This window comes from Ailuropoda melanoleuca, chromosome 5 (genome assembly GCF_002007445.2).
Source record: "Ailuropoda melanoleuca isolate Jingjing chromosome 5, ASM200744v2, whole genome shotgun sequence".
Lineage (NCBI taxonomy): Eukaryota > Metazoa > Chordata > Mammalia > Carnivora > Ursidae > Ailuropoda > Ailuropoda melanoleuca.
Genome location: NC_048222.1, coordinates 112,342,006 through 112,360,795, shown reverse-complemented (window position 1 = coordinate 112,360,795; position 18,790 = coordinate 112,342,006). Strand labels below are relative to the sequence as shown.

Genomic DNA, 18,790 nt, shown 5'->3' with positions numbered 1-18,790 from the left:
GGTGATATAACGCATTTCTCCATAGCTTCAACTGTCATCTTTATGCCCCGGTCTCTAAAACCCATCTCTACCCACCTACTGAACCAGCACTGTCACCTATTTCCATCTGAAATTCTCTCAAGGTTAAAAGTCACAGCCTGATCTCAAGTGTTTTTTGTTGTTGTTGTTGTTTTTGTTTTTTTTAAAGATTTTATTTATTTATTTATTTGACAGAGAGGAAGACAGCCAGTGAGAGAGGGAACACAAGAAGGGGGAGTGGGAGAGGAAGAAGCAGGCTCCCAGCCGAGGAGCCTGATGTGGGGCTCGATCCCAGAACTCCAGGATCATGCCCTGAGCCAAAGGCAGATGCTTAATGACTGAGCCACCCAGGCGCCCCTCAAGTGTTTTTAATAGATGTGTTCTCTCCAGCTTTTCAAACTGCCTTTGAATGACTTGCCTTTTCATTTTTTAATAGTGTCTCCTGAAACCTTCATTGAAAGTTTTTGACTTTCATGATGTCTTATTTATCATTTGTTTTCTTCTTTTGGTTCCTACTTTGTGTGTTCTAAGAAATATCTGCCTAACTCATCATGACAAATATTTTCTCCTATGTTTTCTTCTAGACGTTTGTTTGCTTCTTTCTTTTAGCTTGTATATTAAGATCTATGATCCATTTTGAATTAATTTTTATACATGTGTGAGGTAAAAATAAGGAAAGGTTAATTTTTTTCTTTGCATATGGATATGGATATACAATTGTTCCTGAGTTTTATGCTAAAAATATGTCATTTTCCCAGTGAATTTTCTTTGCACTTCTGTCTAAATTTATTTGAACATATATGTGTGGATGTATTTCTAGATTCTCTATTCTATATTTACTTGTCTATACTTACACTAATAAGTTATAAGCCACATAATACATTGGGTACTACTTTTATTTTATTTTTTCTAAGATTTTTTTTTTGAGAGAGAGAGAGAACGTGGGGGGAGGGGCAGAGGGAGAAGGAGAGAGAGAATCTTAAGCAGACTCCCTGCTGAGCTTGGAGCCCTCATGGGGCTCAATCTCAGGACCCTGAGATCATGACCTGAATGGAAATCAAGAGTTAGACACATAACTGGCTGAGCCACCCAGGTATCCCCTGGGTATTACTTTTATTTTATTACTCTTGATTGAATTTTTTTAATAATTTTTTTAATATCTATCCACATACTTATCATTTCTGGCACTCCTTATTCTTTTGTGTAAATCTATTTTTTACATGTTATCACTTCCTGCTGCCTGAAGACTACTTTAAAATTTGTAGTAGTGCAAGTTTTCTATGAAATCTCTCAATTTTTGTCTAAAATGGTCTTTATTTCATCTTTATTTTAAGATATCTTCTCTTGATATGGAATTATAATTTGTGTGCGTGAGTGTGTGTGTCAGTACTTTGAAGATAACACTCTACTGTCTTCTGGCTTACATAGTGTCTAATAAGAGGCCTGTGAATAATTCTGTTACAGATCTCTTTCTTTTTGTTAGTTTTCACTTTATCTTTGTTTCTCAGCAGTTTGATGATGACATACCTTCATTTTTTGTAATGTTTATTCTGCTTGGAGTACACTGAGCTTGTGGGATCTATAGTTTCACTGTTTCATTGAATTTTGAAGAATTTTCATCATCGTTTCAGCAAATATTTGTCTGTTTTCCTCTCGGCTTCCTTCAGGACTGCAGTTACATGCATATTAGACTTTCTGGTATTGTTCTGTAAGTCATTCTTTTTCTGTTTATGTTTTCATATCTTTTTCTCTCTGTACTTCATTTAAATGGTTTCTAATACTATGTTTGCAAGTTCACTATTCTTCTCAAGTGACCAATCTGCTAAGTCCACCTAGTACATATTTTTATTTCAGAAATTATATTTCACAATTCTCTCATTTCTATGTTATTCTTTTCTACATTTCCATTTCTCCCTCATCCTGTCTATGCGTTTCTCTGCTTTCCCAAATATATGGAGCATATTTATAATTGTTGTTGTAAGATCCTTATCTGCTAATTTCATCATCTCTGTCGTTTCTGGGTCTGTTTCTGTTGCTTGATCTTTCTTCTGGTTATGGGTCATATTTTCCTGTTTCATTTTTGCTTGGTATATGCTTATTTCACCAATTAACTACTTACCATTTAAAGGGCAGTATAAAAAGAAGAAATAGAAATATTATCACAAACTTTCATCTTCATTTATATTTTTATATACATTTATATATACTTTCACCAAGTGTAAATAAAACAAACAAAAGAACCTCAATTCACTAAGTTCTGCTTAGTTTGGAACTGAGATTGACCTAGGAACGGTTGAAGTAAATAAAAGAATTCCTTCTCAGTACCTAAGTGATCAACATAATCAATACAGTATCATGTGTATCTTCAACTTCCTAGTATACTGGCTTCTGGCATTGTCATTGAAAAAAACCCAGAAGAGTTTTTAAGAAAACCCTGAGTTAAATGTTAGAATAAAATGCTTTGTTTTCTTTTTTTGAAACACAATAGGATGTTTCAGTATATTATGTTAAAGTTAAAGGATACTAGGAATTAGACATTGTGAGATTTTGTCAAATATACTGTGAGCACAGCCTCTAAAATTTGTAACAAATCCTTATGTTACTGTTACCATTTAACAACTGTCATAATGTGACACACCCCATTCTTTTACATTTTAGGTTGTAAAAGTTGAGGGCCATGTGTATGTAGTAGTTGTCATATAGCATCTAGCACAATACCACACACAATTAAGTGCTCGACATTGCTTTCTGATGAGCAAGAATAATAATGATTTTCTAAACAAGATTTATCGACCTCTGTGAAACAGAGAATGTGATGGGCATTAAAGCTAATGTCACACATATATCTAAGCTATGAGAGATAGATACCCATACACTGTCTATACTTAGGTCCTTATTTTTTCAGTTTGAATTTTATCACATTACTTTTTTCTCCCTTTTTTTTTCATAATATTGCATACTTTAAGTCTAGTGGAAAGGAAAATATATTTTTATCCCACTCTATTATTAACCTTTCAGATCTTATGTTAAAAATTTGGCCTATCCTTTTGTCTTTTTTATTCAAGTTATTCATATAAATTCAGAGTATCTTTTGTTATGAACCTATAAGATTAAATAATTTCTTTATTATTTTCATGACTTAATATGCAACAAACAAATCCAGTCATTCATCAGAAGATACACTAATAATTAAAAATTAGAACAACTTAATTGAGTTTGTGCACATTAGGACATGAAAAAAAATTATAAAAAATTTTTATTTTACAGAATTTCAGTTTTGTCCTCTCCACTCCCACCCCCACATCCCTACCTGTTTCCTTCCTTGCATATACAAGTGTCCCTCACGGAACTCATGGAACATTTGACCACATTGTACACTGGCTAAGCTCACAGCATCTGGAGCTAGATTCACAAGGTGTGTGATTTTGGGTGTATCACATATATTTCTGTACCTCAGTTTCCCCTACTGTATAAAATAAGGATATTAACAATAACTGCTTCATAGGATTAAAAAGATTAAATGTTGAAAATAATAGTGCCCGCTTCATAGACTTGTAGAAAGATATAATAATACATCACTCACAGTTATTAAATTCTAGTAAATGCTACCTATTATTGTCATCATCATTAGCAACATAAATAACCATTACCATCAAGAACCTTGAATCTCTTGGGAAGAAAAGAAACAGACCTGTGTCTTATTCCATTTAGCACACCTAGTATCAGAAACCACACCTAATAATTAGTATTAACTCAGTAAATATTTTTTACTTTTCATAAATTGTGTTTGTTTGTTTTGTTTCCACCGATAGATGTTTAGAGAGAAGGACTTTTACTGGGGAACCTTAGTCTTATGGCTTGGTTGTCAGTACAATAGAGATGACATGAATTGACTTTGGATCTATAAATATTGCTGCTCTGAGATTCTCTGAATATGCAATTGTCTCTGCTGTCCTTTGCTTTCCACCCCTAGACTCTGAGTACATATTGATCTGATAATGTGTTCATTGCATCTCCAGATGCAACACGTTACCTAAGAGGAGAGATGTCATCTCATTACAAAATATCCCCAGCCTAGTACAGAGAGCTCTCCCATATTTGACTATGGAGTTTCCTTGATAAGTATGAACATAGATAATCCCTAATATGTATTGAATACGCTATATGAATGAGTTCCAAAGAAAACCACCAAAGTACTTATTTTCTAAACATACTGGTTCAGACTTAATAAAAGAAACAAGAGGGCTATCAACAAACAGAGGATTTTTATGCTCTAACCCACAGTGTGCAAGACCCTGATCTTAAAGACAAAATGTTTTAGGGGTGCCTGGCTGGCTCAGTCAGTAGAGCATGCAACTCTTGATCTCATTAAGTCTGAGCCCCACATTGAGTATAGAAATTCTAGAAATAAAATCTTAAAACAACAACAACAACAATCCAAAATATTTTAAGCTACATCTTTCTAATATTAAATTATAATAAAATTTAAGATGCCACTAAGGATATTTATCTTTTATGCTAAATTCATGGATCATATGTTATTTTGAAACCATAACTATTAGCCGTCTTCATAGATTATGTAAACTGTTAACTTAGATAATTCTTTGAAATTCCAGGCAGGAAGTCTTAAAATAATGCATGGCTTGCAAACTTAACTTAAAAGAGATCCCCTTGATTTCAAGGGCTGACAGATTTATTAGCAGATGAAGCTTAGTCTACTTAGTAGAAAAACATAGGGGAAAAAGTTGGAGCAATGCTGAATTAAAGGAGAAAATACACACACCCTGTTCCATCCCCCACCCCAATCACTGCAGCAAGTTGTAAATGATGTATGAAATGACAAACCCCTGCCCAATGCACAGGAAGAATATAAATACTGCTCTGTAATCACTGCAGTGATGTGTTATTTGCTAAGATTTTCTGCTTAGGTGAACCCAGAAAAACCTCACATCATCTACAAATCCAAAAAAGAAATCAACCAAAATGAAATTATATTATTTTACTATATGCAAAGCTCTCCTCTTTTTTCCTCTTTTTTTCTAGCCATAACACATTTATTGACTATTTGGATACTTAAGTGTTGCTGAGGAGTATGTCTAACAACAGAGGTTTACATTTTTTTTAAAAGGAAATGTCAAAACACATATTACACAGAGGATACCAGAAAGATTTTCCATTCCAGAGTCAATCAGACCCGGGTTTGAACCTTGGTTTTGTTTGAATCCTAGGTTCAACTCTAGCTGCGTGATTTCACACATCTTTTTTCAACTTCTCTGAGCTTCAACCATTTTCCTTTGTGAGATGGAAATTAAATTCGAAGGTTAAATGAAATAATGTAAATCATAAAGCACAATATTTGGCAAAGTAGGGTATCTGTAAAATGTGGGTCAATTTTTTCTTTCTTTTTCATGATGGAAGTACCTGTTATGTCATGGAAAGAATGCTGCATTTTGAACTGGAAGACTTAGGTTGTCATTTTTCACTTTTTAATTTATGAGACAATTCAGTTGACCTTTTTGAATAGATATTAGCTAATTCTTAATGAAAATAGATATTATTTTTTCTGTAAGAAAAATAAATGATAATGTATACATTAAAATGTCCAGTAAGTGCCAGGTATTAATATTATTAATTAACATATATGAATAAAAATATACACATATAGAATACCCAAGTTTCTATGAATCTGTTCTTTAAGGACATGACAAACTACAGTTATTTTATTCTAAAATGATACCACGAGAATTTTTTTTTTTGCTCAGTTTCTTCAAGGTCATATTTATTGGAATTATCACATAATAAATTGCAAGATGTCCTCAGAGCGCAAAGGTTAATGATAAGTGTATTGGAATTGGAGTCCAGGACACTTGGTTTTATATTTAAAATCAAGCTGCAACTTGTCTTTTCTATCTTGGTTCTCTCTGAATCTTTCAGCTGCCTTAATTAGATATGGAAGTTGATGTTGAGTATTTACCCCATGCTAGACTACCTTTCCTCTTTGCATATACAGGTGCAAGTCACCTTTGAAAAAACTAAGGTTTAGGTCCCACTACATTTCAAACAATAGCTAACATTTTTGAAATTTTTTAAAACTTTCTCCCAGTAGATAATGTTGTAGAAAGCAAACTAAGGTAGAGGAATTACCTCAAGCTACTGATAAGAATCCACGTCAAAGTTGTGCTTTCAAATGAAGTGACATTCCTATTCAAATGTACGGCTTCATATGCATAAAAATTAGCTGATTACCAGAGGAAAATAAATTTTCAAAATCTAATTTAACTCATTTAATAAATCCATGAACTAAAGAGAGTGAAAGACGTAAAGAAACAGAGAAAATATACCTCAACCAATAATAGGTTTCATTTCCTACTTAAAAAAAAATAATTAATGCTTAGTAAGATTTGAAAAGAGAATGAGGCCTGTTCATTTTGATCCTGTGGCAATACTTTGAAGCTTACTTTTTAACCTAGTCTATTTTACATTTCCAGATGCTATGAAAGGCAATGTATGCAGAAAGCAACACCAATGGGGATTTGGGTATTTCATTTTCCCCACTGTAGTGGTGATTTGGATCTTACTTTTTCTGAAAGCATCTTTAAAGAGTTCTTCAAGCTGTCTGGAGAATGCTGGCTTGCAGAATTAAGCAGGAGGTCTGCATGGGTTGCTATCAGAGGTTGTAGTTGATTGATGTTGCTGAGAACTTCTTTTGCTTTGGCTGTGTTTTCAGGTGAATAGTAAATAAACTGGTATCCAGTACTGGAACAACAAACATAAAGGCAAGTTACACAAAAAAGCAGAAAGAATTTGCAGCCCTTAGTACCAGATGGCAAATGAGAAACAGAACTCCAAATAGCATGACTTCGTTTTGAACAGATAAGAACTATTCTAAGAGGTTTTTATGATGTCCTAAGAGTTTTTTAAGTAAAATGACCAAGATATTTTTTTAAGACCAAGATATTTTTTAAAGATTTTAAATGTGAAATAAATCGCGTTTTGCTAAACCACTAGGAAGATTCTTTATAATTACATGTCAGGTATTAGTAGTCAAAACAAATTATTGTTAATTACTAATAAACTTGAAGTCACATTAGTACAGAGTGAAAAGTGTAAGCATTTATATTCAGGCTAATCTGAATATAAATTCTGGCCCTGCCACCTACCAGCTGGGTGACCTTAGGCATGCTTCAGTTTCCTCCACAGGAAATTAGGAATAAATACACAAGAATTCTAAGAGGTGGGTAAATTGGTCATAATTCATGAAATGCCTACAATAGTGCCTAACACAGAGCAAGGATTCAATAAGTACTACCTATATTTTCCCCCATGATAGGTAGGGCAGAGTGAGTAAATTTTAATAGCTGAGAAATAGGGAGAAAATATATTAACGCCAAGTGGGCATAAGGAGAATTTTATTGGATAGAACAAGAATATTTATAGCATATCATAATTTAAAAAAAGAATATTTGTAGCATAAACATTTCATTATGCTATTTTTTTTATTTTAAAGATTTTATTTATTTATTTGACAGAGAGAGAGAGACAGCCAGTGAGAAAGGGAATACAAACAGGGGGAGTGGGAGAGGAAGAAGCAGGCTCCCAGCGGAGGAGCCCGACGTGGGGCTCGGTCCCAGAACGCTGGGATCACACCCTGAGCCAAAGGCAGACGCTTAACGACTGAGCCACCCAGGCGCCCCTCATTATGCTATTTTATCATTACCCATTTTGTTCCTAGTGGTTTCTCGTTTCACTTGTAAAAAAAAATCTAAAATTGATTACTAATTGAAGAATTACTGACTTTTATAATCATCATCTAAAAATCGGTCAGGCATACTAATAGTGGGGGTAAGGATTCCATGGAATGAAGGAATCTTTGGATTAGGGAAGACAAAGGAAGCATTTCAGCAGAGAATGGCATAAACCAGCAAAATACCTGCCAAAGTGAAAAAAGAGGCAAGTTCACATGGTTGGTGCAGCACTTGCTTATCTCCCTTTGCATCCAACCCTCAGAGCATTTTTCATGTATCGTGCACTCTGTGTTGAGTATTTATTGAGTATTTTCTCTACACTTAACAGTTAAATTATTAAAATTCCCATAATTCCATTTCTTATTTAGAAATATTAGATCCAGGGGCACCTGGGTGGCACAGCGGTTAAGCGTCTGCCTTCAGCTCAGGGCGTGATCCCGGCGTTATGGGATCGAGTCCCACATCGGGCTCCTCTGCTATGAGCCTGCTTCTTCCTCTCCCACTCCCCCTGCTTGTGTTCCCTCTCTCGCTGGCTGTCTCTATCTCTGTCGAATAAATAAATAAAATCTTTAAAAAAAAAAAAAAGAAATATTAGATCCAATAAGAAAAATTAACTTCTAGGGAGCACCCTCCCTCCCCTTCCATTTACACTAATGACTTTTAGGGAAACATATCAGTTTCTTCAGAAGACAACACTCTTTTTTTGTAAACATATAATGAATATTCCTATTATTTTATTTATATTTATTCACTGCAATGATTTAAAAGAAAAGCTGTTGGTTGCTTGGACTATTCAGAAGCTAGGACAAGAAGCCGATGAGGAATGCAGGCTTGTGACGGCTAAGACACACGTCGCTAGTGTGTGACCCTTAGGAGAATTTGCTCTTAATTCTGTACTTACAGACTTTTACATTTCAGAAGTGAGAGCCTAATAATGAAACATACCTTAACTATTTATTATATATATCTCAATGCAAATTAAAGCAAATGAACAAAGAACAATGGCGAGGAGGAGAAAGAAAACAATTGTTCCTGCCAATTATCTATAACTTTTTCTGGTTCATCTGATCTCACGCGGGAGTATGCTAAGGCCTCTAACAAAAACTGCCACCTGTGATGTCCCCCTTACTCATCGGTACTCAGACCCGATACAGAGTTCAATCCACCACAGTGGATTAGGAAATCAAACAACTCCGTGTTATTTTGGCAAAGAAAGTGGTTATCTAAAGATATTGGTGGGTTCTGGGGGTGGAGATGATGTTTGATACCCAGCACCTCTGACAGCAGAGAGAGACTGAACTACAGACCCGCCAGAGAAAGCAACGTGCAGTAGCTGTTTGGTGGTCCCTTTCCACTGCTCCGCTCTTCTGTCATAATTTGCTTTCTGCTGTCAACTTCTGGGTACTGACAGGCCTCCCACAGCTTAGCTCTTGGAAAGCAGAGCTCTGGAGGCCATGTGTGGTCTTCCACCTTTCTCTTCCCATAAATGTCCTCTTTGAGGATGTCATGCCTGCCTTCTCATAACTCAATCTCATGCATTCGTTTGACTCTTGTCACCACTGCCTTCCTTCTTTACTCATTTTATACTTCCCTGGCAGTTCATCATTACTTTACTCCTGAACGTTACTTATTTTTATCATTATTTTTTTTTAATATTTTATTTATTTATTTATTTGAGAGAGAGAGAGTGTCAAGCCAGGAGAGCCGGGGGTGGGGGGCAAAGGCGGGGGAGAGAGAGGAGGAAAGAATTCCAAGCAGACTGCGCTGGGCACGGAGCCCCACGTGGGTCTTGATCCCACCCCATCCCAGGACCCTGAGATCATGACCTGAGCAAAAGCCAAGAGTCGGACGTTCAACAGTCTGAGCCATCCAGGCATCCCTACTTTCATTATTTTTTTCCTACATATTTCTGCAAATTCCTTTAGACTCTCCTCTCCATTTGAGTCTACTACATACATTTTCAAGATTTATTTCTTACATGTTTTTTCCTTATTAGCAGTTCAGTGGTCCTCAAATTTTAGCAGGCATATGATTCACTTGAGGATGAGGAGAGGGCCTGGGTGTTTGTTTAAAGAAATGCAGATTCCCTGGCAACCCTGGCAGATTCTGTTTCGGTGGGCTGTAGCACCGGCAACCACAGCCTCAGGAAATGACGCAGAGGCCCGGCTGAGCTCTTTCAGAGGCACCCGCTGCCCTTGTTCTGGCTGTGAATCCCCTCTAAACCCTTGAGCTGGCTACACGATGACTCTGATAAAGGTCCTTTTTCTTATTCTAAGTTTCAAGTTCCTTGTTCCTAAATTATTCTCATTTCCATGACACGGTTTACAAGGCTTGCTTTGCATCCATCTTCTTACCTCACACAGGTTGTTTTCCTTCCCTTCTCATTACCAGTGCTGCCTCTCCTCACTACTTTTATCATCCTTTCCTCCTTTCCCTCCCAGCATACTCCCTTTTCTCTTCCCCTCCTTCCCCAAACTCCGCTGTGGGACAATCCCATAACGCCCACCCCCTGCTCCTGAGTCAGTCTCCACTGGAGCAAAGTTACATAGCAGGCACTGGTTCTCCCCATTAGGTCATTTAACGACGAGCATCTTACCTAGTGAGGTAGAAAGATTCATTTTCTACAATAAAAGCCAATGTTGATGTCCAGGATGAAATAGTATGGTATGGGAAAAAAAAATATCGCCACCCACAAAATAATTTTAAGTGTACATAAATTTCCTTTACCTATTCAGTGCCTTACTCTTTAAACATGTCATATATTTTAACAGTTATAGCTTTTTAAATGGAAAGTTATGAGTATAATTTAATTATTGAGATAAAAAGAATACACTTAAACTCTATTTTATAGTGGTCTGAAATTTAAACTGAATCCAAACACTTGAATTAACTATCAATCAGACAAAACCAGAAGAAAGACAAAGTATTTGCTTGGACAGAAAATATTTTGTAAGATGTACATAATACAGCAAATCATGGACAATGAAAATTGAAATTAATTTCATAATATTTTTCTATGGATGAAACAGTGCATTAAAGTGTATATATGTATATCTGTATATATACACACTTAAATATATATCTATTTAATTATATATCAGTTTAATTAGAAAACACGCACCACACACACACCCATAATTCATAGGGGCGTGTGCATGTTGTTCCCAGAAGTGTCATATTCTGAAGGTGTAAAGAAAAATAAGGCATATAGTGAAATAACATTCATATTCACGAAGTCCAATTGCTAACCGAAATACAACTAAACACTGTCTGCATGTTCTCGTGTGCTTCCTCTAGCTCAATTGCTTTTGCTGGTTCTCCTTCTCTCCCCATCCTCTAGTGTTGCACCTTCCAGAGCTCACTCCTTGGGGCACTTCCTTTTTTTAGTCTCCGTGCCCTTCCTAAGTAATTTCATTTAATCTTTTGGTTTAATAGTTGTGATGATTCCCAAATTCACATCTCTAGCCTAGATCTTTTCCCAGAACTCTAATTAAAACCAAAAGCTGTCCTCTTCATAGCTCCAATTTCTCATGTCCCAAACTGAGCTCCCTATCTGCCCCTCATCCTCAACAACCAGCTCCTTCTATACACTTTCTCTCATCTCAGTTCATGGCAAGTCCGTCTGACGCGGTGTATGTCCCTTCTCTTCCTCTTTTACCTTTGTCCATCTTTTCCCCCAGAAAATTCTGCCTTTTCCTTCAAGACATTAACAGATTTCAACCTTTTATTTCCACACTCACTGCAACAACCCTGTTCCAAGGCACCATTGTCTTCTACCCTACAAAATGGTCTTCCCATCTCTGTCCTTACTTTAAGGCATTGAAATCCTTGACCTACACTTGGGGTTGAAGGAGGCAGGGGGCAGGCAAGGAAAGAGAAAGAAAGCAATTCTTCCTTAGCTCCCCGCTCACACCCAGATCCCAGGACTTGCTCTGCCACCTTTCCTCCCCCATGCCACCGCAACCTTTACCCCTTAACTGATTTGCCCAACCAAGCCATTATTTTGGTAAGTAGAGTCATGGAAGAATATAGATTAGAAATGAAGAAGAGACAAGGAGGGGAAAGGGAAGGAAAATATCCGGGACGAGGCACAGGCAGAAGAGGATTAGGGTTGAGGAACATAGAAAAAAATGATAAAAAATTATGTGCCTCTGCTCCTGTGGCAGAACTAAATCTCCAGAGAAAAACCTAGGGACTATTTCCACTTATTTTTCCCAACTCGAGCACTACTTGTAAAAAAAAACGATATCTTGAATCCAGAGGGAGGGACAGACATTCTCTCTGTTCTAACTGCGAAGAAAACTATGTGGATAATAAATGAAAATCTACACCTTAGTGCACTTGAATATACCCTTTTGGCTTCACAGGGTTTAACAATGTGCTTCATGAAATTGTAGAAGGTAAAAACATACCTCTCTGCTTTCCCCCCATGCATCCTTTCTATTTTTTGCTAGAAGTATGGCTTAGAGAAAAGAACTAAAAGGAAAATGGTATTTGTTTTGTTTACCTCGTATGGATTTCACTTACATAATTAAATTAGTTATATGATTGAAGCTTAAATTAATGTTTATCTTTGAATCAACTCTTTTTTTTAATATTGGTTTCATAGAAATTTTAGAATCAATGTTTTGAACAATACACTTGATTCTACCATTTATTAGCATTGTGACAGGTTATGCTAATTAAGAGGGTAAAACTCCTAAAATTCACTTCAGCTCAACTTACCCTCAAAGGAAATCTGCCAAGTGTCTCTGATCACAGTGGCTTCTACTATCCCATTTTTCAGTTTGCAAGTTCTTGTCTGCAATTTCTTAACCATTAAGACCTCTTTTCTATATGCAATCTTTCATTAGCCCTATTCTTGCCCTGTTAAAAAATTTTCAGGCACTCTTCTATGACCTTTAAATAAACAAAGTCCAATGTGATTTCACTTCCTTCCATGGCCTATTTCCATTTATTCCTCAATACTCTTGTGCTGAGTCCTTTGCTAACTTCCAAGGGTCTGGTCACTTCTATTTCTGCCTAGTATGGCTCCCGGTATTTTCATGCTCACTCCTCTGCAAAGGTGTGATGGAATAATACCCAAATCATGTCCCCTGATTCCCCCTCATCTCAAAAACTTTTCAACTCCATCTTGGACCTTATCCATTCACATGCCTAATATAGAGTAAGATTAAGTACGAGAATAGAAACCATTCCCAAATATACTGTCAAAGTAAAAGTTCCCTTGAGTGTAAATGATCATGAGGGGTCTTTTTGGGGTGATGAAAATGTCCTAAACATTGGACTGTAATGATGATTGCATAACTCTGTAAATTTACTAAAAATCACTGAATCATACACTTAAAATAGGTCAGTCCCAGGGTATGCAAATTATAGTACATAAGCAGAGAGTTGAATGGTGATTGCCAGGGAGGCAGGGAGGGGAAAATAGGGAGATGTTAGTCAAAGGGTACAAAATTTCAGTTATACAAGATGTATAAATTCTGGAGATCTAAAGTACAGCACCATGATTATAGTTAACAACACCGTATCGTATATTTCAAATTTGCCAAGAGGATAGATCTTAAGTGTTCTCACCACACACGCACAAAAAAAAGACAACAAAGATGAAGATAAAGAAGAAGATAAAATAATAACCATGTGAGATAATGGGTAGATTAAGTAATTTGATTGTGGTGATAATTTCACAAATAAAATATATAACATAACAATTTTATATTAAATATATATATGTTATATATGTATTATTTTTATTTGTCAATTATACCTTAATAAAGCTGGGCAAAATAAGCAAATATTTCCAGAATCTGATATTATAGTGTTGGTGATTATGAGTCTAGGATAAGAATATAGGAAAGCAGAAAGTATATTTAAGAGCCATTTCATATTTTCCCTGTTAAACCTAAAGATATTTTCATGGGGGGGTTTCTAATGAAGCAAATTTATTCTGTGGAATTTACACTAATAATCCAAATCTCTTTCTCTCTTTCTCTCATTTTAATAGCCAATAGTCATGGAGTCTATAAAACAGGACTAGTATTATGCTAAATGCTTTGTAGAGATTATTTTATTTAATCTTGACAAAACTTTGAGGAACAAATATTATTCCATCATACAGACATGGAAGTTGAAGCTAGGGTAGGTTAAGTAACTTCTCCTGGATCAAACAACTAGTATGGTTGGTAAAACCAAAGTTTATCCCCAGGTCTTTATTATCTCACAGTTTGAACTCTTAATTATGTTTTACTACCTCATGAACATGATTTGGCCTACTTTAAATTTGGAAAAATTATAATACAATAACTAACACAGGAAACATCTTTTATTTAGTAACATAATGGTAGGTACAGCCTATAAACACTAAAAGAAAATATCGTTGAAGACATTCTCATCTTCTAATTAAAACAAAGCTCATTAGAGAAGATGTATGATTCTATTTTATAACACAGATTAGACTAAAGAATCTGAAAATCCTCTCACAGTAAATTGCTTTCAACAAATATTTAATGACTGCTACTGGGTGAATGCATTGAGGAAAGCAAAAGGCCAGAGGGACCCAGCAAGATAACTGGTGGATGATATGATGATGCCTGTCGTATAAATGCCACAAGCCAGGGCTGGTAGCAGAGAGGAAGAAACGGAATAAATAACTTTTTTTTAACCTTAGTCTTCTTCTCACAAGACCTTGCAAATTTAAATATTCTTTGAGTAGCCATAGTTTCAGAGCTTCTTACTAATCACTTAGTACTATGGCTCTTACATTCTTAAGAGGTCAGACATTCATTTACAAGCAATGCCACATGGCATTGTGACAAAGGATGTCACATGGCATCTAACTTTCTATATATTTTGTAGTTGGAGATTTTTTTCATGTCACCTAGTTCTCCATATTTGCTGGAAAGAGAAGTAGAAAAAGGGTTTTACAAAGACATTTCTCTTACTGTACAGCTAATAAAAAGGAATAGAGGGCTCCTGGGTGGCTCAGTCGTTTAAGCGTCTGCCTTCGGGTCAGTCATGATTCCAGAGTCCTGGAATCGAGCCCTGCATTGGGCTCCCTGCTCAGCAGGGAGTCTGCTTCTCCTTTTATCCAACCCCCATCCCCGGCTTGTGATCGCTCTCTTAAGCTAACTCTCTCAAATAAATAAATATAATCTTTAAAAAAAAGGAAGAGAGATAGAAAACAAAAGCATCCTAAAAGAACTATAGCCCTGTCTGCACCTATCTGCACCACTCTACATAAACTATCCTTTCCAAAACATTCACCCATGTTTAGATTGACATCTGTGTATATGTAATTCCATGTTTCCTTGCAGGTACATTTATTATATACATCTCTACATACCTCATAATCCACACGCTAATTGAAATGACTACATAATGCTCTACTCTAGTGATGCAGAGTGCTTATTCAATCATTCAAGATGTTTCTAGTATTTTACTACTATGAATAGAATCTATGAGCATCTTAGAAAAGTTTACTTTTTTCTTTTATTATTTTGATTCCTAAATAAGTGGTTTTCCTGAGGTGTATTGGGAGGGCTAATATAGAGAGAACCAATGTCTAAAAATGTTTTTACTGACTACTATACAGAACAGTTTTAGGCAGATTGAAATAGTGTTACCCACCACATCGATTCATGTATTTATTGTAATTGTAGAGGTGAAGTAATTTCCTCTTAAAATCATATTCTAATTAAAGCCCAGAAAGAGTTGAATGGACCAACTTTTTTTGTTTTCTTTTTTCCGCTTAAATTTCCATCCGGTGGGCAGCAAAATCAATTCTGGAAAGGTCATCTATACCTTACATTATTAGTTAGAACTAACATTGTTCATTTATTAGGAGACTATGTTTTGTGTTAAATATCTACTGATTGTATGAGGGTGAATAAGTATGGAAGAAGAACCTGAGAGTGGGGACAGAAGTCTAATTTTCTAGCTCGGGTTCTGTCATTATCTGTATGGGTGTTTTAATCGTTGGATCTCAGTATTCTCATCAATAAAGTAAATAGGGGAATTTGTGAGCTCTAAGATTCCTGTTGGTTCTGACATTTAAAAGATTATTTAATTGGGGAAAAAAAGCACAGACTCAACAAAATTATTTTCTTGTTTCCCAAAAGTTATTTTCATATTGAATATATACAATTGACTTTATTAACTAAGCAACGGAAACCAATGGCTTATTTCCTGTATTCTCTTTCCCAGCAACCTGTGCACTTACCCAGTTGTACAAACCAGAGTACTAAGAGTCCCTCAACCGGGCCTAATCTTCCTCAATATTCATCCAGTTTGATTGAAATTCTCTAAAAGTTTTCTTAAAATCTCTAACTCCATAGTCACCCATTTCCTCTCCCGTTAGTATTATAATGGTCTAATTGTTTGCTCTTCTTCATTCTTTTCACTGTGGTTCAAAATACAATCTGATCCTGTTAATCCTCAGAAAAAAACCTGTCCGTGAGTCCCCAGAGTCTACAGGATGAGATTTGGCTCCTGTCCTGCCCACTCTTACATCCTTTCTCTCTCCCCTCCCCTCATCTTCCCACTTCTCCCTTCCCTTCCCCTTTTCCCTCCCCCCCCATTCTTCTCTCTCTCCCTCATTCCCAGATTCTTTATGCTCTTTCAATTGTTGAGCTAAGGACAGTGAATGGCATCGCCATACACATGTATGGCTGCACAGAAACTTGGGAGTCTTTCCTGATATCTCTGGATTTTTACCTCCCACTCCAAACAAACACACAAAATCCAAACAATTGCCAAGCCCTCCCAAATATCTCTGTAACCAATCTCCTTTTCAGTATCTGTGCTGACACCATCCTAGGCTAAGCCATCTTTCTCCTCTGACAGAATCATTGCAATAACTACTTTTAACACAGACCTAATGACAGTGGAGAAGACACTGAATTGTTCAGAAAAAGTTCCATCTAACAAAGATTTTGTGATAGCAGTATTTTTCTCATGTTACACAAGCCAGTTGTGTGATTCTTCCATGACAAAGGTCCCACACTACCTTTTTCTTTTCTTTTCCCTTCTTGTTAGCACTTTTACTACTTTAAAGCTCTGGAAAATACAGTATCTTTTATTTTCTGGGAATTTACTCATTGATGACTTTCTTTTTTGTTGTTTGCTGCCTTTGAGACCAATGGATATTAAATATCTAAGCTAATAGAGAGCTTTATCAATGGGCTGAAAATTGCTCAGTGTTTAACCTGAATATAAGAGTTCTTCTTTGGATTAAATGCATACTAGTTGAGATGACATAACAGCGTCATGATTAAATTCATTTTTTCAGTTTACAATGAACGAGAAATGCAACTCCTGATTTACAAAAAGTAGGTCTTCAAACCATATTATCTTTTCATATTTACTTTTTTTAGTAAGAAAGGCTTCTTTATGTAATTTGCTTATTAGATTTCACATTTTATCTTTTAAGTCCTAATCTTCCTGTTGATTTCTTTTTCTTCCCAGATAAAACCAGAAGTCGTATTTTAATATCTATGAAATTAAAACATTTAATTGTTAAAGTCAAATTATCCAAATTATCTTCCTGAAAAACAGTGATGATATACTTTATAAATCTTTCCTTAAAATCTCAAGATTTTAACCACTCTTTCTAATAATCTAATGATTTCAAAAGAAATCAGCCACATCAACAGTGCAAACAAGGAAATGGAAGGATGAGAAGTTCAGTGGCTTTCTGAAATCCCCAAATTAGGACTGATGACGTGTTTTACCATTTTAGACACTTTTCTCTTCGCCAGATATATTATCACTAGAAATTCTAGGTCGTTTAAGAAACTTATTTTCATTTACAATTAAAGTCATTTAAGGGAAAGCTTTAATTTTTAAAAATTTCAAACCGTCACGCTACATACAGCCCTTCTTGCCTACGCTTTAGATCACACTTGGCTTCGCAAGCTTTTGGGTAGATGATCGGAAAAATGTCACCAAGGGAAATGTTAAAGTCACTATTGCATTCCTGATACCGAATCAGATTTTGGGCTAGGCTATTCGTACAAAATTTATCATCTATCCCTTTTCAGAACACACTAAAGTATATTTTCCCTTCCTAGTGAGGTACAAGCAAACAGTAACATTCTAATACCTGAAAAAAAATGTCTGTGTTTAAGCTTATGAGATATTTTCTACAAACACTCCATTTCTGTTTCCCAACTCCACAAATATTCCCTACATTTCTGTTACCTGATACAGTCACTCTGATCTTTTCAGACAGAGGAGAGACAGTCCTGTGACAGGCAATCCTTTGACTTCTTTTATTCATTCCCTCCGTTAACACTTACAAGTTAGCACCTGAGGATACCACGGTCAACCAGATGTACTCAGTCCATGTCCTTATGGCACATATAGTCCAGAGGGGAATCAGGGATGACTGTACACAGAAGGCTTAAAGCAGCAGTCTAACCAACGGGTCAAAGGCGGCTTGCAGGCAGCCCTGAAACTGGGGAAATTTAGTCTGGTTCATATGGAGGGTAGGGTGAGAGATGAAAATGGAAAAGAAAGTGGGACCAGATAACACATGAACATATTATGCACCTTGAACTTTATACTCCATGCAAGAGGCAGCTAAGAAATGTTCAACATTATGAAATCACAAGATCTGTGATTTTGCCTTTTGGAAATATTACTCAAACCAAAGTGAGAAAAACAGGTTGGATGAGAGCCAGTCTGGAAAGAGAGAGAGGAATTAGGAGATTTGGCAGTAGAATATTTAAAAGATGGTGATTCCATGGGTTAGAATTGTCCTAACCCATAGTTTATTATTGAAATGAATGACTTCCTGAAAAATAAGAAGGTAGAACTGATAGAACTGATTTTATTTTGTTTTTTATTTTTTTGGAAGTGGAAGCAAGGGAAGAAAAGTAGTCAACGATTTCCAGTTTCTAAATTGAACATCTGGGTGAATGGTGGTGACTTTTATTAAGAAAAGAGATTCTCAAGAGAAGTTTGAGGGAAAGAGATTGAGAGATGATTGAATATGTTGACATTGAAGTGGTTGGATGATATCATTA

The 18,790-nt window shown here is 35.9% G+C and overlaps 1 protein-coding gene across 9 annotated transcripts in view; it reads right to left on the bottom strand.

Moving 5' to 3' along the window:
* INPP4B (inositol polyphosphate-4-phosphatase type II B) overlaps positions 1 to 18,790 on the bottom strand; it is a 753,420-nt gene that overhangs the window by 123,010 nt on the left and 611,620 nt on the right. For all 9 annotated transcript variants that reach the window (XM_034661577.1, XM_034661575.1, XM_034661579.1 and 6 more), the window contains one exon: positions 6,597 to 6,774. In XM_034661577.1, the coding sequence (XP_034517468.1) occupies positions 6,597 to 6,774 (178 nt within the window). The remainder of the gene's footprint in view (positions 1 to 6,596; positions 6,775 to 18,790) is intronic.